The sequence below is a fragment of the Salvelinus namaycush genome, chromosome 15, assembly GCF_016432855.1.
Source record: "Salvelinus namaycush isolate Seneca chromosome 15, SaNama_1.0, whole genome shotgun sequence".
NCBI lineage: Eukaryota > Metazoa > Chordata > Actinopteri > Salmoniformes > Salmonidae > Salvelinus > Salvelinus namaycush.
This window is the reverse complement of record NC_052321.1, coordinates 21,246,824-21,270,737: the sequence shown is the minus strand read 5'-3', so window position 1 is coordinate 21,270,737 and position 23,914 is coordinate 21,246,824. Positions and strand designations below refer to the sequence as shown.

General features: G+C 40.5%; 1 protein-coding gene across 1 annotated transcript in view; it reads left to right on the top strand.

Moving 5' to 3' along the window:
• The window catches only part of LOC120059985 (rho guanine nucleotide exchange factor 10-like), a 106,710-nt gene that overhangs the window by 53,033 nt on the left and 29,763 nt on the right, over positions 1–23,914 (top strand). The window contains exons 24-25 of the mRNA XM_039009062.1: positions 5,522–5,664; positions 10,274–10,448. Of these exons, the coding sequence (XP_038864990.1) occupies positions 5,522–5,664; positions 10,274–10,448 (318 nt within the window). The remainder of the gene's footprint in view (positions 1–5,521; positions 5,665–10,273; positions 10,449–23,914) is intronic.

Here is a 23,914-nt window from a genome sequence, read left to right as displayed (position 1 = left end):
TTAGAAGCTTCTGATAGGCTAATTGACATAATTTCAGTCAATTGGAGGTGTACCTGTGGATGTATTTCAAGGCCTACCTTCAAACTCAGTGCATCTTTGCTTGACATCATGGAAAAATCAAAAGAAGTCAGCTAAGGCCTCAGAAAAAATTGTAGACCTTCACAAGTCTGGTTCATCCTTGGGAACAATTTCCAAACGCCTGAAGGTACCACTTTCATCTGTACAAACAATAGTATGCAAGTATAAACACCATGGGACCACGCAGCCGTCACACCGCTCAGGAAGGAGACGCATTCTGTCTCCTAGAGGTGAACGTACTTTGGTGCGAAAAGTGCAAATCAATCCCAGAACAACAGCAAAGGACCTTGTGAAGATGCTGGAGGAAACGGCTACAAAAGTATCTATATCCACAGTAAAACAAGTCCTATATCGACATAACCTGAAAGGCCGCTCAGCAAGGAAGAAGCCACTGCTCCAAAACCGCCATAGAAAAGCCAGACTACGGTTTACAACTGCACATGGGGACAAAGATCGTACTTTTTGGAGAAATGTCCTCTGGTCTGATGAAGGATGGTGACGGCAGCATCATGTTCTGGGGGTGCTTTGCTGCAGGAGGGACTGGTGCACTTCACAAAATAGATGGCATCATGAGGAAGGGACAATTATGTGGATGTATTGAAGCAACATCTCTAGACATCAGTCAGGAAGTTAAAGCTTGGTCGCAAATGGGTCTTCCAAATGGACAATGACCCCAAGCATACTTCCAAAGTTGTGGCAAAATGGCTTAAGGACAACAAAGTCAAGGTATTGGAGTGGCCATCACAAAGCCCTGACCTCAATCCTATAGAAAATGTGTGGGCAGAACTGAAAAAGTGTGTGCGAGCAAGGAGGCCTACAAACCTGACTCGGTTACACCAGCTCTGTCAGGATGAATGGGCCAAAATTCACCCAACTTATTGTGGGAAGCTTGAGGGAGGCTACCTGAAACGTTAGACCCAAGTTAAACAATTTAAAGGCAATGCTACCAAATACTAATTGAGTGTATGTAAACTTCTGACCCACTGGGAATGTGATGAAAGAAATAAAAGCTGAAATAAATCATTCTCTCAACTATTATTCTGACATTTCACATTCTTAAAATAAAGTGGTGATCCTAACTGACCTAAAACAGGGAATTTTTACTAGGATTAAATGTCAGGAATTGTGAAAAAATGAGTTTAAATGTATTTGGCTAAGGTGTATGTAAACTTCCAACTTCAACTGTATATGGCACTATCTGTATTGCCACAGTTCCACAGCTTGAGTTCCACATGTTTAGCTCTGCTGGGACTGTACCCTACCTGCCTGTGGCAGAGTGATTGTGGTAGGTGTTGTCACACTGCAGTAGGTACAGCCCTATCTGAACCCCCAGCCAGCCCTATTCTGCAGTAGCACAGCCCTATCTGAACCCCCAGCCAGCCCTATTCTGCAGTAGCACAGCCCTATCTGAACCCCCAGCCAGCCCTATTCTGCAGTAGCACAGCCCTATCTGAACCCCCAGCCAGCCTTATTCTGCAGTAGCACAGCCCTATCTGAACCCCCAGCCAGCCCTATTCTGCAGTAGCACAGCCCTATCTGAACCCCCAGCCAGCCCTATTCTGCAGTAGCACAGCCCTATCTGAACCCCCAGCCAGCCCTATTCTGCAGTAGCACAACCCTATCTGAACCCCCAGCCAGCCCTATTCTGCAGTAGCACAGCCCTATCTGAACCCCCAGCCAGCCCTATTCTGCAGTAGCACAGCCCTATCTGAACCCCCAGCCAGCCCTATTCTGCAGTAGCACAGCCCTATCTGAACCCCCAGCCAGCCCTATTCTGCAGTAGCACAGCCCTATCTGAACCCCCAGCCAGCCCTATTCTGCAGTAGCACAGCCCTATCTGAACCCCCAGCCAGCCCTATTCTGCAGTAGCACAGCCCTATCTGAACCCCCAGCCAGCCCTATTCTGCCACACTTGTTCTTCTCATTGTTTATGTGTGTGAATGGCTCAGCATAGACTGCACTGCATGCCATCACCATCCAGTCAGGGAATAAGGACGTGGCATGAAACATCTTTGCCTACTGTATATTATGTTGACATTGTTGTTATCATAGTGCAAGGTTTCATGTTATCGTTGTGCAAGGTTTCATGTTATCGTTGTGCAAGGTTTCATGTTATCGTTGTGCAAGGTTTCATGTTATCGTTGTGCAAGGTTTCATGTTATCGTAGTGCAAGGTTTCATGTTATCGTTGTGCAAGGTTTCATGTTATCGTTGTGCAAGGTTTTATGTTATCGTTGTGCAAGGTTTCATGTTATTGTTGTGCAAGGTTTCATGTTATCGTTGTGCAAGGTTTCATGTTATCGTAGTGCAAGGTTTCATGTTATCGTAGTGCAAGGTTTCATGTTATCGTAGTGCAAGGTTTCATGTTATCGTAGTGCAAGGTTTCATGTTATCGTAGTGCAAGGTTTCATGTTATCGTAGTGCAAGGTTTCATGTTATCGTAGTGCAAGGTTTCATGTTATCGTTGTGCAAGGTTTCATGTTATCGTAGTGCTAGGTTTCATGTTATCGTAGTGCAAGGTTTCATGTTATTGTTGTGCAAGGTTTCATGTTATCGTAGTGCTAGGTTTCATGTTATCGTAGTGCAAGGTTTCATGTTATCGTAGTGCAAGGTTTCATGTTATCGTAGTGCTAGGTTTCATGTTATCGTAGTGCAAGGTTTCATGTTATCGTAGTGCTAGGTTTCATGTTATCGTAGTGCAAGGTTTCATGTTATCGTAGTGCTAGGTTTCATGTTATCGTAGTGCAAGGTTTCATGTTATCGTAGTGCTAGGTTTCATGTTATCGTAGTGCAAGGTTTCATGTTATCGTAGTGCAAGGTTTCATGTTATCGTAGTGCAAGGTTTCATGTTATCGTAGTGCAAGGTTTCATGTTATCGTTGTGCAAGGTTTCATGTTATCGTAGTGCAAGGTTTCATGTTATCGTAGTGCAAGGTTTCATGTTATCGTAGTGCAAGGTTTCATGTTATCGTAGTGCAAGGTTTCATGTTATCGTAGTGCAAGGTTTCATGTTATCGTTGTGCAAGGTTTCATGTTATCGTTGTGCAAGGTTTCATGTTATCGTAGTGCAAGGTTTCATGTTATCGTAGTGCAAGGTTTCATGTTATCGTAGTGCAAGGTTTCATGTTATCGTAGTGCAAGGTTTCATGTTATCGTTGTGCAAGGTTTCATGTTATCGTAGTGCAAGGTTTCATGTTATCGTAGTGCAAGGTTTCATGTTATCGTAGTGCAAGGTTTCATGTTATCGTAGTGCAAGGTTTCATGTTATCGTTGTGCAAGGTTTCATGTTATCGTTGTGCAAGGTTTCATGTTATCGTAGTGCAAGGTTTCATGTTATCGTAGTGCAAGGTTTCATGTTATCGTAGTGCAAGGTTTCATGTTATCGTAGTGCAAGGTTTCATGTTATCGTTGTGCAAGGTTTCATGTTATCGTAGTGCAAGGTTTCATGTTATCGTAGTGCTAGGTTTCATGTTATCGTAGTGCAAGGTTTCATGTTATCGTAGTGCAAGGTTTCATGTTATTGTTGTGCAAGGTTTCATGTTATCGTAGTGCTAGGTTTCATGTTATCGTAGTGCAAGGTTTCATGTTATCGTAGTGCAAGGTTTCATGTTATCGTAGTGCTAGGTTTCATGTTATCGTAGTGCAAGGTTTCATGTTATCGTAGTGCTAGGTTTCATGTTATCGTAGTGCAAGGTTTCATGTTATCGTAGTGCTAGGTTTCATGTTATCGTAGTGCAAGGTTTCATGTTATCGTAGTGCTAGGTTTCATGTTATCGTAGTGCAAGGTTTCATGTTATCGTAGTGCAAGGTTTCATGTTATCGTAGTGCAAGGTTTCATGTTATCGTAGTGCAAGGTTTCATGTTATCGTTGTGCAAGGTTTCATGTTATCGTAGTGCAAGGTTTCATGTTATCGTAGTGCAAGGTTTCATGTTATCGTAGTGCAAGGTTTCATGTTATCGTAGTGCAAGGTTTCATGTTATCGTAGTGCAAGGTTTCATGTTATCGTAGTGCAAGGTTTCATGTTATCGTAGTGCTAGGTTTCATGCCTTGAAAACAAAAAGACAAAGTTATCTTTGTGGCAGCATGTCTTTCAGTATGAGATGTGTGTGTATATATATATATCTACTATTCTGACACACACACACATACTGCAGTCTGATTGGATGTTCCTAAGAAGTCACATTGACATAATGGAATGTGAAAGAATTGGTTTTGTTGACATGCTGCAGCCGAGGAGAGGAAGATTACATAAGGCTGGCTGGGAGGGAGAAGGATGTTTAAACACATGCGGTTTTAGTCCTGTACACTTTAGCATTTCTCTCTCAATTGCTCTCTGTCCTTGTTGCGCGCACACACACACACACACACACACACACACACACACACACACACACACACACACACACACACACACACACACACACACACACACACACACACACACACAGGGATTATTACACAAAGCAGTATCTTTAATCGACCCTAGCCCCTTACTTCCCTAGTAATTACTATACCCCAGAATGAGTCTCCCCACATGGCACCGCACCTTTCAATAGCTGCCTTTGTCAGTTCCCTTAAACAAACACAATTGGTGAGTCCTCTGATGTTTCCTGTAGTAGATTGGCTCTGGAGGAAATTAACTCCTTATTCAGAGTACTTCAGAGCTTGAATTTTGTTTAAGGATTTAATCCTACAATTTCTCCCTACACTTTTATGTATTTGTAACAGTATAGCTTCCGTCCCTCTTCTCGCCCCTACCTGGGCTCGAACCAGGGACCCTCTGCACACATCTACAACTGCCTCCCACAAAGCATCGTTACCCATCGCTCCACAAAAGCCGCGTCCCTTGCAGAGCAAGGGGAACAACTACTCCAAGGTCTCAGAGCGAGTGACGTCACCGATTGAAATGCTATTAGCACGCACCCGGCTAACTAGCTAGCCATTTCACATCGGTTACATGTTCTTGATCTGTTGCAATCGGGTTCTAAACTTAGGGAGAAAGATGAACGTTGCAGAGAAATATTTTGTCTGTATTTATAATGTACCCAGTGTGGGTTGTTCAGTACCCAGTGTTGGGTTTTCAGAGGTGTCTCCTGGGCTCTGTAGCAGTAGGCAGGCAGCAGTATGTAGGAGGTGTGTGGGTTGGCTCTACAGACGACTAACGACTCTCAGTCCATCTGTATTAATTGTGAAACCTGTGAAATCATCAATGGTCTCTCCAGCATTATTATGAGGATCAGAAATGCAGAGGACATTGTAGAGGGGTTTTCTGCAGCTAATGCATGCATAATCTGAATGACCATATCAAACAAACACATTAATATTCTTGCATAGTGATAGTTGGTTCACTTTAGTTTTTGGTTCTTCCAGATTCGTAGTGATCTGCCACTGTATAGCGCTTGTAGCAGATGTGTATGAAATGTATGTGTATGCTTGTGTTTCAGATGGCTCGTGGAATCCAGACTCTCCTAAGGTGCTGAAGCTGGGGGTTCTGCCAGTGAAGGCCATACTAGCTGTGGAGGAACATGTCTGGGCTTCCTCTGGAGGACAAGTCTTCATCATCAGCACTACCACACACACTGTGGAGGTATCTAACACATCTCTAGCTCATCTCTTTATCTCAACTACTGTATGGATCCCTGCCTCCCTCTTTGTCTCATAACTTTTGATCTGGAAGATGGTTCCCATGACTACACACACACACACACACACACACACACACACACACACACACACACACACACACACACACACACACACACACACACACACACACACACACACACACACACACACACGTCAGAGGTACTGTATCTTTCCCATCTATAATATCTTATAAATGGCCAATTTCACAGTCAAACGGATTTATCTGATTCGATCACTCATCTATAGAAAGTGTTTTTATTTCCCCTGCACTCCTGCGTTCAGTTTGTTCAGTTTCCCATATATGTCTGTTACATAGGCAAGGAGACACATTTTATGTTCATTACACAGAAAGTCAACAAAGTCAGTTTTTTACATCCATTGGGAATGACAACAATTCCTCTCTCAATTTGAATAATCTTTCCGACACTTCCCCTCTAACCACCAAGCCGCGGTGTGAAATAGAACATTGTCATGCTCTGATTGCATATCTCTACCTACAGTGCATTGGGAAAGTATTAGACCCCTTGACTTTTTCCACATTTTGTTACGTTACAGGCCTATTCTAAAATGGATTAAATTGTTTTTCCCCCTCATCAATCTACACACAATATCCCATAAAAACAAAGCAAAAACAGGTTTTTAGACATTTTTGAAAATGTACTAAAAATGAAAAACTGATATCAAATTTACATACTGTAAGTATTCAGACCCTTTACTCGGTACTTTGTTGAAGCACCTTTGGCAGCGATTACAGCCTCAAGTCTTCTTGGGTATGACGCTACAAACTTGGCACACCTGTATTTGGGGAGTTTCTCCCATTCTTCTCTGCAGATCCTCAAGCTCTGTCAGGTTGGATGGGGAGCGTAAATTCTATTTTCAGGTCTCTCCAGAGATGTTAGATCGGGTTCAAGTCTGCTCCTGCTGGGCCATTCAAGGACATTCAGTGACTTGTCCTGAAGCCACTCGTGTGTTGTCTTGGCTGTGTGCTTAGGGTTGTTGTCCTCTTGGACAAGATCCTGAGATCCTGAGCAGGTTTTCATCAAGGATCTCTCTGTACTTTGCACTGTTATTCTTTTCCTCGATCCTGACTAGTCTCCCAGTCCCTGCCGCTAAAAAACATCCCCACCACCACCACCGTAGGGATTCAGGCCAAAGAGTTCAATATTGGTTTCATCAGAGAATCATGTTTCTCTTGGTCTCCAAGCAGGCTGTCATGTGCCTTTAACTGAGGAGTGGCTTCCGTCTGGCCACTCCACCATAAAGGCCTGATGGTGGAGTGCTGCAGAGATGGTTCTCCCACTTACTTTTTACATTTATTTAACCTTTTATTTAACTAGGCAAGTCAGGTAAGAACAAGTTATTACAATGACGGCCTACCCCGGCCAAGCCCTTACCCGGACGACACTGGGCCAATTGTGCACCGCCCTATGGGACTTCCAATCACAGCCGGTTGTGATACAGCCTGGAATCTAAAAACCTGTTTTTGCTTTGTCATTATGGGCTGTTGTGTGTGTAGATTAATGAGGATTTTCTTTTATTTAATCAATTTTAGAATAAGGCTGTAACGTAACAAAATGTGAAAAAAGTCAAAAGGGTCTGGATACTCTCCAAATGCACTGTAGTTTTGCAAACAGGCGTGTGCGATGTAGTTTACAATCGAAGTTACCTGCTGCATATCTCAGAGTTCTGCTCTCAGCTCTTTTGCTGCCAGTTGCTCTGTGTATCAATTATAGGTCAGTGGGTGTATCATACAACGCATCTATATGTCAGAGGGAGACACATTCAGTGCAGAGACCTGCCCACCGTCCTGTGATAGATGGAGCCCCATCTGTGCAAAAGCCCACCATTTGATCCCATGGAATCTGTTTTTTGTCAATAGAGCGACGCAGCACACTGAACATCCCTTGTGCCGTTTCATGCTCGGGAATCGTGAGACCGAACAATATGTCCTCGTGAATAGCATCTCCCGACATGTAGCGAACTAAAGTCAATGCACCTCGGCCCTCACAGCTATCATCCATATGGAGAGAATAAGGTGAGGAGTTTTTGAGTCGTTCAGTCGTTTCCTCTTATTGCAAGCTATAGCATCAATTCTTAGTTTCAGTGTTATCTGACAAAGGTATTGATGTGAGTTTCTGTGCCTCTGCCTCCCCACACATTGTTTCCACCATATCAATTGCGGCCGGTAATATCAAAGTCTGCAATAGTGTGTGGTTTCATAGCGTAGCGGGCTTAGCCATCCACCGTAGGAAGGATTCAAGTGCAACGGTCAAGTGCGGCCTTTTCCCACGATCTAAGGGCACTCTGGTTGAATTTTACTTTTAGATGATTTGAATAATTTTAATTTCGATTTTTAAGCTTACATTACAATGATTTTGAGAGAGAAAGACGATATTAGATATATATTTTTTTTACCATGGTTTTGGAAATTCTCTGGCGACTCCACATGGGGTTGCGACCCCTAGTTTGGGAAACGCTGGATTAGACATTACAATGTAGAAGGTAGAACATTGCAGGGGGACTAGTATGTCTAGTTATCCAGCCTGGTCTCATAGACTAGACGTAACATAGTAAATCTAAATTCGGGACTCTCAAATTAGTATGATATGTTACGTTTGTTATGGTTACAGAAGACGGATGGTTACTTAAGGCAAAAAACTAAAGTAGGGTGGTTGGTTCGGGGTGGATGGGTGGGCGTATAACGCGAACGTTTAGCAACCCAAAGGCTGCGAGTTCAAACCTCATCACGGACAACTTCAGCATTTTAGATAATTAGCAACTTCTCAACTACTTAGCATGTTAGCTAACCCTTCCCCTAACCTTAACCCTTTTAGCTAACCATTCCCTAACCCTAACCCTAACCCTAACCTTAACCCTTTAACCAAACTCCTAAACTTAACCCTAACCTTAAACCCTAACCCCTAAACTAGCTAACGTTAGCCAGCTAACTAACGTTAACCACCTAGCTAGAATTCGTAACATATCATATGTTTTGCAAATTCGTAACATATAGAACGTTTTTCAAATTTGTATCATATTGTACATTTTGCAAATTTGTAACATATAATACTAATTGTAATGCGGAAAATATCATACGAAATGGGTGATGGACATCCACAAATTAATACATACCATACGAAACATAACAAATTATACTACAGTTCAAGTCGGAAGTTTACATACACCTTAGCCAAATACATTTAAACTCAGTTTTTCACAATTCCTGACATTTAATCCTAGTAAAAGTTCCCTGTCTTAGGTCAGTTAGGATCACCACTTTATTTTAAGAATGTGAAATGTCAGAATAATAGTAGAGAAAATTATTTATTTCAACTTTTATTTATTTCATCACATTCCCAGTGGGTCAGAAGTTTACATACACTCAATTAGTATTTGGTAGCATTGCCTTTAAATTGTTTAACTTGGGTCTAACGTTTCGGGTAGCCTTCATCAAGCTTCCCACAATAAGTTGGGTGAATTTTGGCCCATTCCTCCTGACAGAGCTGGTGTAACTGAGTCAGGTTTGTAGGCCTCCTTGCTTACACACGCTTTTTCAGTTCTGCCCACAAATTTTCTATAGGATTGAGGTCAGGGCTTTGTGATGGCCACTCCAATACCTTGACTTTGTTGTCCTTAAGCTATTTTGCCACAACTTTGGAAGTATGCTTGGGGTCATTGTCCATTTGGAAGACCCATTTGCGACCAAGCTTTAACTTCCTGACTGATGTCTTGAGATGTTGCTTCAATACATCCACATAATTGTCCCTTCCTCATGATGCCATCTATTTTGTGAAGTGCACCAGTCCCTCTTGCAGCAAAGCACCCCCACAACAATATCCACGATATATATTCTTTCTGACTGATACCATTAGAACAGAGACAGGAAATGTTGACCTAAAATGCCCTCAGTCATATTCGGCTTTGTAATAAGGGAAACAAAGGAGAGGCAAGACACCACTTTCCTCAGAGTTCATGTTTTGACTAAAGCTGATGTCGCTATTGTGCCCAACAATCCTGCGAATCAAAACATTATTTCCACCTCTCTGACGTTTACTATTATGACACTTGGAGTAACATGGTGGATAATTAAATTCTGTCTTCTATAATGTATTCATGGTTCCTCAAAACATTCCCTAGACAGTCAGTAATGAGGTGGATGTTGATGTACAGTAGATGGCTCAGCCTCTTAGCAGGCGTACTGTCAGTGTGTCAGTGTGTTGTCACAGCTCAGACAGAACAGTGCAGATGATCTCCTGTCTGTCCCCCACCCTCTGTAACCACTGGGAACGTTGTATAGTACCTTATGGCCGCTCCTTAGTGACGTGTACATATACTGTCACGTAAAAAAGCATTTCCTGATCATAAGCACACTGCGATAAACCCTTTGATTTGAGATTGTTACAGAACATATTTCTGTTTGGTGGCTCAGTAGGGTTTGTTTCCCACTACAAAGTGGTGTACATGCTAATGTTTACTCTCAAAGCAATTGAAGAACGGAGCGATTCAGTATATAATATCCCCCTCTTCCTGTATTCCTCTCCCCCTGTCAGAGGCAGCTGGAGGCCCACCAGGAGGAGGGCATGGTGGTATCCCACATGGTGGTGGCTGGGGTGGGTATCTGGATAGCCTTCAGCTCTGGGTCCACCCTCAGACTGTTCCACACGGAGACGCTGGAGGATCTACAGGACATCAACATCGCTACACCTGTACACAACATACTGGCTGGTAAGATACATGATAACATTACCACACCTGTACACAACATACTGGCTGGTAAGATACATGATAACATTACCACACCTGTACACAACATACTGACTGGTAAGATACATGATAACATTACCACACCTTTACACAACATACTGGCTGGTAAGATATATGATAACATTACCACACCTGTACACAACATACTGACTGTATAGATACATGATAACATTACCACACCTTTACACAACATACTGGCTGTATAGATACATGATAACATTACCACCCCTGTACACAATATACTGGCTGGTAAGATACATAACATTACCACACCTGTACACAACATACTGGCTGGTAAGATACATAACATTACCACACCTGTACACAACATACTGGCTGTATAGATATATGATAACATTACCACACCTGTACACAACATACTGGCTGTATAGATACATGATAACATTACCACACCTGTACACAACATACTGGCTGTATAGATACATGATAACATTACCACACCTGTACACAACATACTGGCTGTATAGATATATGATAACATTACCACACCTGTACACAACATACTGGCTGGTAAGATACATGATAAAATTACCACACCTGTACACAACATACTGACTGTATAGATACATGATAACATTACCACACCTGTACACAACATACTGACTGTATAGATACATGATAACATTACCACACCTGTACACAACATACTGACTGTATAGATATATGATAACATTACCACACCTGTACACAACATACTGACTGTATAGATATATGATAACATTACCACACCTGTACACAACATACTGGCTGGTAAGATACATGATAACATTACCACACCTGTACACAACATACTGGCTGTATAGATACATGATACCATTACCACACCTGTACACAACATACTGGCTGTATAGATACATGATAACATTACCACACCTGTACACAACATACTGACTGGTAAGATACATGATAACATTACCACACCTGTACACAACATACTGGCTGGTAAGATACATGATAACATTACCACACCTGTACACAACATACTGGCTGGTAAGATACATGATAACATTACCACACCTGTACACAACATACTGGCTGTATAGATACATGATACCATTACCACACCTGTACACAACATACTGGCTGGTAAGACACATGATAACATTACCACACCTGTACACAACATACTGGCTGGTAAGATACATGATAACATTACCACACCTGTACACAACATACTGGCTGGTAAGACACATGATAACATTACCACACCTGTACACAACATACTGGCTGTATAGATACATGATAACATTACCACACCTGTACACAACATACTGGCTGGTAAGACACATGATAACATTACCACACCTGTACACAACATACTGGCTGTATAGATACATGATAACATTACCACACCTGTACACAACATACTGGCTGTATAGACACATGATAACATTACCACACCTGTACACAACATACTGGCTGGTAAGATACATAACATTACCACACCTGTACACACCATACTGGCTGGTAAGATACATGATACCATTACCACACCTGTACACAACATACTGGCTGGTAAGATACATAACATTACCACACCTGTACACAACATACTGGCTGGTAAGATACATAACATTACCACACCTGTACACAACATACTGGCTGGTAAGATACATGATACCATTACCACACCTGTACACAACATACTGGCTGGTAAGATACATGATAACATTACCACCCCTGTACACAATATACTGGCTGGTAAGATACATAACATTACCACACATGTACACAACATACTGGCTGGTAAGATACATAACATTACCACACCTGTACACAACATACTGGCTGTATAGATATATGATAACATTACCACACCTGTACACAACATACTGGCTGTATAGATACATGATAACATTACCACACCTGTACACAACATACTGGCTGTATAGATACATGATAACATTACCACACCTGTACACAACATACTGGCTGTATAGATATATGATAACATTACCACACCTGTACACAACATACTGGCTGGTAAGATACATGATAAAATTACCACACCTGTACACAACATACTGACTGTATAGATACATGATAACATTACCACACCTGTACACAACATACTGACTGTATAGATACATGATAACATTACCACACCTGTACACAACATACTGACTGTATAGATATATGATAACATTACCACACCTGTACACAACATACTGACTGTATAGATATATGATAACATTACCACACCTGTACACAACATACTGGCTGGTAAGATACATGATAACATTACCACACCTGTACACAACATACTGGCTGTATAGATACATGATACCATTACCACACCTGTACACAACATACTGGCTGTATAGATACATGATAACATTACCACACCTGTACACAACATACTGACTGGTAAGATACATGATAACATTACCACACCTGTACACAACATACTGGCTGGTAAGATACATGATAACATTACCACACCTGTACACAACATACTGGCTGGTAAGATACATGATAACATTACCACACCTGTACACAACATACTGGCTGTATAGATACATGATACCATTACCACACCTGTACACAACATACTGGCTGGTAAGACACATGATAACATTACCACACCTGTACACAACATACTGGCTGGTAAGATACATGATAACATTACCACACCTGTACACAACATACTGGCTGGTAAGACACATGATAACATTACCACACCTGTACACAACATACTGGCTGTATAGATACATGATAACATTACCACACCTGTACACAACATACTGGCTGGTAAGACACATGATAACATTACCACACCTGTACACAACATACTGGCTGTATAGATACATGATAACATTACCACACCTGTACACAACATACTGGCTGTATAGACACATGATAACATTACCACACCTGTACACAACATACTGGCTGGTAAGATACATAACATTACCACACCTGTACACACCATACTGGCTGGTAAGATACATGATACCATTACCACACCTGTACACAACATACTGGCTGGTAAGATACATAACATTACCACACCTGTACACAACATACTGGCTGGTAAGATACATAACATTACCACACCTGTACACAACATACTGGCTGGTAAGATACATGATAACATTACCACACCTGTACACAACATACTGGCTGTATAGATACATGATAACATTACCACACCTGTACACAACATACTGGCTGTATAGACACATGATAACATTACCACACCTGTACACAACATACTGGCTGGTAAGATACATAACATTACCACACCTGTACACACCATACTGGCTGGTAAGATACATGATACCATTACCACACCTGTACACAACATACTGGCTGGTAAGATACATAACATTACCACACCTGTACACAACATACTGGCTGGTAAGATACATAACATTACCACACCTGTACACAACATACTGGCTGGTAAGATACATGATACCATTACCACACCTGTACACAACATACTGGCTGGTAAGATACATGATAACATTACCACCCCTGTACACAATATACTGGCTGGTAAGATACATAACATTACCACACCTGTACACAACATACTGGCTGGTAAGATACATAACATTACCACACCTGTACACAACATACTGGCTGTATAGATATATGATAACATTACCACACCTGTACACAACATACTGGCTGTATAGATACATGATAACATTACCACACCTGTACACAACATACTGGCTGTATAGATACATGATAACATTACCACACCTGTACACAACATACTGGCTGTATAGATATATGATAACATTACCACACCTGTACACAACATACTGGCTGGTAAGATACATGATAAAATTACCACACCTGTACACAACATACTGACTGTATAGATACATGATAACATTACCACACCTGTACACAACATACTGACTGTATAGATACATGATAACATTACCACACCTGTACACAACATACTGACTGTATAGATATATGATAACATTACCACACCTGTACACAACATACTGACTGTATAGATATATGATAACATTACCACACCTGTACACAACATACTGGCTGGTAAGATACATGATAACATTACCACACCTGTACACAACATACTGGCTGTATAGATACATGATACCATTACCACACCTGTACACAACATACTGGCTGTATAGATACATGATAACATTACCACACCTGTACACAACATACTGACTGGTAAGATACATGATAACATTACCACACCTGTACACAACATACTGGCTGGTAAGATACATGATAACATTACCACACCTGTACACAACATACTGGCTGGTAAGATACATGATAACATTACCACACCTGTACACAACATACTGGCTGTATAGATACATGATACCATTACCACACCTGTACACAACATACTGGCTGGTAAGACACATGATAACATTACCACACCTGTACACAACATACTGGCTGGTAAGATACATGATAACATTACCACACCTGTACACAACATACTGGCTGGTAAGACACATGATAACATTACCACACCTGTACACAACATACTGGCTGTATAGATACATGATAACATTACCACACCTGTACACAACATACTGGCTGGTAAGACACATGATAACATTACCACACCTGTACACAACATACTGGCTGTATAGATACATGATAACATTACCACACCTGTACACAACATACTGGCTGTATAGACACATGATAACATTACCACACCTGTACACAACATACTGGCTGTATAGATACATGATAACATTACCACACCTGTACACAACATACTGGCTGTATAGATACATGATAACATTACCACACCTGTACACAACATACTGGCTGGTAAGACACATGATAACATTACCACACCTGTACACAACATACTGGCTGGTAAGACACATGATAACATTACCACACCTGTACACAACATACTGGCTGGTAAGATACATGATAACATTACCACACCTGTACACAACATACTGGCTGTATAGATACATGATACCATTACCACACCTGTACACAACATACTGGCTGGTAAGACACATGATAACATTACCACACCTGTACACAACATACTGGCTGTATAGATACATGATACCATTACCACACCTGTACACAACATACTGGCTGGTACGATACATGATAACATTACCACACCTGTACACAACATACTGGCTGTATAGATACATGATACCATTACCACACCTGTACACAACATACTGGCTGTATAGATACATGATACCATTACCACACCTGTACACAACATACTGGCTGTATAGATACATGATAACATTACCACACCTGTACACAACATACTGGCTGTATAGATACATGATAACATTACCACACCTGTACACAACATACTGGCTGGTAAGACACATGATAACATTACCACACCTGTACACAACATACTGGCTGGTAAGACACATGATAACATTACCACACCTGTACACAACATACTGGCTGGTAAGATACATGATAACATTACCACACCTGTACACAACATACTGGCTGTATAGATACATGATACCATTACCACACCTGTACACAACATACTGGCTGGTAAGACACATGATAACATTACCACACCTGTACACAACATACTGGCTGTATAGATACATGATACCATTACCACACCTGTACACAACATACTGGCTGGTACGATACATGATAACATTACCACACCTGTACACAACATACTGGCTGTATAGATACATGATACCATTACCACACCTGTACACAACATACTGGCTGTATAGATACATGATACCATTACCACACCTGTACACAACATACTGGCTGGTAAGACACATGATAACATTACCACACCTGTACACAACATACTGGCTGTATAGATACATGATACCATTACCACACCTGTACACAACATACTGGCTGGTACGATACATGATAACATTACCACACCTGTACACAACATACTGGCTGTATAGATACATGATACCATTACCACACCTGTACACAACATACTGGCTGTATAGATACATGATACCATTACCACACCTGTACACAACATACTGGCTGTATAGATACATGATAACATTACCACACCTGTACACAACATACTGGCTGTATAGATACATGATAACATTACCACACCTGTACACAACATACTGGCTGTATAGATACATGATAACATTACCACACCTGTACACAACATACTGGCTGTATAGATACATGATAACATTACCACACCTGTACACAACATACTGGCTGTATAGATACATGATAACATTACCACACCTGTACACAACATACTGGCTGGTAAGATACATGATAACATTACCACACCTGTACACAACATACTGGCTGGTAAGATACATGATAACATTACCACACCTGTACACAACATACTGGCTGGTAAGATACATGATAACATTACCACACCTGTACACAACATACTGGCTGGTAAGATACATGATAACATTACCACACCTGTACACAACATACTGGCTGTATAGATACATGATAACATTACCACACCTGTACACAACATACTGGCTGTATAGATACATGATAACATTACCACACCTGTACACAACATACTGGCTGGTAAGATACATAACATTACCACACCTGTACACACCATACTGGCTGGTAAGATACATGATAACATTACCACACCTGTACACAACATACTGGCTGTATAGATACATGATAACATTACCACACCTGTACACAACATACTGGCTGTATAGATACATGATAACATTACCACACCTGTACACAACATACTGGCTGGTACGATACATGATAACATTACCACACCTGTACACAACATACTGGCTGTATAGATACATGATACCATTACCACACCTGTACACAACATACTGGCTGGTACGATACATGATAACATTACCACACCTGTACACAACATACTGGCTGTATAGATACATGATACCATTACCACACCTGTACACAACATACTGGCTGGTACGATACATGATAACATTACCACACCTGTACACAACATACTGGCTGTATAGATACATGATACCATTACCACACCTGTACACAACATACTGGCTGGTACGATACATGATAACATTACCACACCTGTACACAACATACTGACTGTATAGATACATGATAACATTACCACACCTGTACACAACATACTGGCTGTATAGATACATGATAACATTACCACACCTGTACACAACATACTGGCTGTATAGATACATGATAACATTACCACACCTGTACACAACATACTGGCTGTATAGATATATGATAATATTACCACACCTGTACACAACATACTGGCTGTATAGATACATGATAACATTACCACACCTGTACACAACATACTGGCTGTATAGATACATGATAACATTACCACACCTGTACACAACATACTGGCTGTATAGATACATGATAACATTACCACACCTGTACACAACATACTGGCTGTATAGATACATGATAACATTACCACACCTGTACACAACATACTGGCTGGTAAGATACATGATAACATTACCACACCTGTACACAACATACTGGCTGGTAAGATACATAACATTACCACACCTGTACACAACATACTGGCTGGTAAGATACATAACATTACCACACCTGTACACAACATACTGGCTGGTAAGATACATGATACCATTACCACACCTGTACACAACATACTGGCTGGTAAGATACATGATAACATTACCACCCCTGTACACAATATACTGGCTGGTAAGATACATAACATTACCACACCTGTACACAACATACTGGCTGGTAAGATACATAACATTACCACACCTGTACACAACATACTGGCTGTATAGATATATGATAACATTACCACACCTGTACACAACATACTGGCTGTATAGATACATGATAACATTACCACACCTGTACACAACATACTGGCTGTATAGATACATGATAACATTACCACACCTGTACACAACATACTGGCTGTATAGATATATGATAACATTACCACACCTGTACACAACATACTGGCTGTATAGATACATGATAACATTACCACACCTGTACACAACATACTGGCTGTATAGATATATGATAACATTACCACACCTGTACACAACATACTGGCTGTATAGATACATGATAACATTACCACACCTGTACACAACATACTGGCTGGTAAGATACATGATAACATTACCACACCTGTACACAACATACTGGCTGTATAGATACATGATACCATTACCACACCTGTACACAACATACTGGCTGGTAAGATACATGATAACATTACCACACCTGTACACAACATACTGGCTGTATAGATACATGATACCATTACCACACCTGTACACAACATACTGGCTGGTACGATACATGATAACATTACCACACCTGTACACAACATACTGGCTGTATAGATACATGATACCATTACCACACCTGTACACAACATACTGGCTGTATAGATACATGATAACATTACCACACCTGTACACAACATACTGACTGGTAAGATACATGATAACATTACCACACCTGTACACAACATACTGGCTGGTAAGATACATGATAACATTACCACACCTGTACACAACATACTGGCTGGTAAGATACATGATAACATTACCACACCTGTACACAACATACTGGCTGTATAGATACATGATAACATTACCACACCTGTACACAACATACTGGCTGGTAAGACACATGATAACATTACCACACCTGTACACAACATACTGGCTGGTAAGACACATGATAACATTACCACACCTGTTTACAACATACTGGCTGTATAGATACATGATAACATTACCACACCTGTACACAACATACTGGCTGTATAGATACATGATAACATTACCACACCTGTACACAACATACTGGCTGTATAGATACATGATAACATTACCACACCTGTACACAACATACTGGCTGGTACGATACATGATAACATTACCACACCTGTACACAACATACTGGCTGTATAGATACATGATACCATTACCACACCTGTACACAACATACTGGCTGGTACGATACATGATAACATTACCACACCTGTACACAACATACTGGCTGTATAGATACATGATACCATTACCACACCTGTACACAACATACTGGCTGGTACGATACATGATAACATTACCACACCTGTACACAACATACTGGCTGTATAGATACATGATACCATTACCACACCTGTACACAACATACTGGCTGGTACGATACATGATAACATTACCACACCTGTACACAACATACTGACTGTATAGATACATGATAACATTACCACACCTGTACACAACATACTGGCTGTATAGATACATGATAACATTACCACACCTGTACACAACATACTGGCTGTATAGATACATGATAACATTACCACACCTGTACACAACATACTGGCTGTATAGATATATGATAATATTACCACACCTGTACACAACATACTGGCTGTATAGATACATGATAACATTACCACACCTGTACACAACATACTGGCTGTATAGATACATGATAACATTACCACACCTGTACACAACATACTGGCTGTATAGATACATGATAACATTACCACACCTGTACACAACATACTGGCTGTATAGATACATGATAACATTACCACACCTGTACACAACATACTGGCTGGTAAGATACATGATAACATTACCACACCTGTACACAACATACTGGCTGGTAAGATACATAACATTACCACACCTGTACACAACATACTGGCTGGTAAGATACATAACATTACCACACCTGTACACAACATACTGGCTGGTAAGATACATGATACCATTACCACACCTGTACACAACATACTGGCTGGTAAGATACATGATAACATTACCACCCCTGTACACAATATACTGGCTGGTAAGATACATAACATTACCACACCTGTACACAACATACTGGCTGGTAAGATACATAACATTACCACACCTGTACACAACATACTGGCTGTATAGATATATGATAACATTACCACACCTGTACACAACATACTGGCTGTATAGATACATGATAACATTACCACACCTGTACACAACATACTGGCTGTATAGATACATGATAACATTACCACACCTGTACACAACATACTGGCTGTATAGATATATGATAACATTACCACACCTGTACACAACATACTGGCTGTATAGATACATGATAACATTACCACACCTGTACACAACATACTGGCTGTATAGATATATGATAACATTACCACACCTGTACACAACATACTGGCTGTATAGATACATGATAACATTACCACACCTGTACACAACATACTGGCTGGTAAGATACATGATAACATTACCACACCTGTACACAACATACTGGCTGTATAGATACATGATACCATTACCACACCTGTACACAACATACTGGCTGGTAAGATACATGATAACATTACCACACCTGTACACAACATACTGGCTGTATAGATACATGATACCATTACCACACCTGTACACAACATACTGGCTGGTACGATACATGATAACATTACCACACCTGTACACAACATACTGGCTGTATAGATACATGATACCATTACCACACCTGTACACAACATACTGGCTGTATAGATACATGATAACATTACCACACCTGTACACAACATACTGACTGGTAAGATACATGATAACATTACCACACCTGTACACAACATACTGGCTGGTAAGATACATGATAACATTACCACACCTGTACACAACATACTGGCTGGTAAGATACATGATAACATTACCACACCTGTACACAACATACTGGCTGTATAGATACATGATAACATTACCACACCTGTACACAACATACTGGCTGGTAAGACACATGATAACATTACCACACCTGTACACAACATACTGGCTGGTAAGACACATGATAACATTACCACACCTGTTTACAACATACTGGCTGTATAGATACATGATAACATTACCACACCTGTACACAACATACTGGCTGTATAGATACATGATACCATTACCACACCTGTACACAACATACTGGCTGTATAGATACATGATACCATTACCACACCTGTACACAACATACTGGCTGTATAGATACATGATAACATTACCACACCTGTACACAACATACTGGCTGTATAGATACATGATAACATTACCACACCTGTACACAACATACTGGCTGTATAGATACATGATAACATTACCACACCTGTACACAACATACTGGCTGGTAAGATACATGATAACATTACCACACCTGTACACAACATACTGACTGGTAAGATACATGATAACATTACCACACCTGTACACAACATACTGGCTGGTAAGATACATGATAACATTACCACACCTGTACACAACATACTGGCTGTATAGATACATGATACCATTACCACACCTGTACACAACATACTGGCTGGTAAGATACATGATAACATTACCACACCTGTACACAACATACTGGCTGTATAGATACATGATACCATTACCACACCTGTACACAACATACTGGCTGGTACGATACATGATAACATTACCACACCTGTACACAACATACTGACTGTATAGATACATGATACCATTACCACACCTGTACACAACATACTGGCTGTATAGATACATGATAACATTACCACACCTGTACACAACATACTGACTGGTAAGATACATGATAACATTACCACACCTGTACACAACATACTGGCTGGTAAGATACATGATAACATTACCACACCTGTACACAACATACTGGCTGGTAAGATACATGATAACATTACCACACCTGTACACAACATACTGGCTGTATAGATACATGATAACATTACCACACCTGTACACAACATACTGGCTGGTAAGACACATGATAACATTACCACACCTGTACACAACATACTGGCTGGTAAGACACATGATAACATTACCACACCTGTTTACAACATACTGGCTGTATAGATACATGATAACATTACCACACCTGTACACAACATACTGGCTGTATAGATACATGATACCATTACCACACCTGTACACAACATACTGGCTGTATAGATACATGATACCATTACCACACCTGTACACAACATACTGGCTGTATAGATACATGATAACATTACCACACCTGTACACAACATACTGGCTGTATAGATACATGATAACATTACCACACCTGTACACAACATACTGGCTGTATAGATACATGATAACATTACCACACCTGTACACAACATACTGGCTGGTAAGATACATGATAACATTACCACACCTGTACACAACATACTGACTGGTAAGATACATGATAACATTACCACACCTGTACACAACATACTGGCTGGTAAGATACATGATAACATTACCACACCTGTACACAACATACTGGCTGTATAGATACATGATACCATTACCACACCTGTACACAACATACTGGCTGGTAAGATACATGATAACATTACCACACCTGTACACAACATACTGGCTGTATAGATACATGATACCATTACCACACCTGTACACAACATACTGGCTGGTACGATACATGATAACATTACCACACCTGTACACAACATACTGACTGTATAGATACATGATAACATTACCACACCTGTACACAACATACTGGCTGTATAGATACATGATAACATTACCACACCTGTACACAACATACTGGCTGTATAGATACATGATAACATTACCACACCTGTACACAACATACTGGCTGTATAGATACATGATAACATTACCACACCTGTACACAACATACCGGCTGTATAGATACATGATAACATTACCACACCTGTACACAACATACTGGCTGGTAAGATACATGATAACATTACCACACCTGTACACAACATACTGGCTGGTAAGATACATAACATTACCACACCTGTACACAACATACTGGCTGTATAGATACATGATAACATTACCACACCTGTACACAACATACTGGCTGTATAGATACATGATAACATTACCACACCTGTACACAACATACTGGCTGTATAGATACATGATACCATTACCACACCTGTACACAACATACTGGCTGGTAAGATACATGATAACATTACCACACCTGTACACAACATACTGACTGTATAGATACATGATAACATTACCACACCTGTACACAACATACTGGCTGTATAGATACATGATAACATTACCACACCTGTACACAACATACTGGCTGGTAAGATACATGATAACATTACCACACCTGTACACAACATACTGGCTGGTAAGATACATGATAACATTACCACACCTGTACACAACATACTGGCTGGTAAGATACATGATAACATTACCACACCTGTACACAACATACTGGCTGGTAAGACACATGATAACATTACCACACCTGTACACAACATACTGGCTGGTAAGATACATGATAAAATTACCACACCTGTACACAACATACTGACTGTATAGATACATGATAACATTACCACACCTGTACACAACATACTGACTGTATAG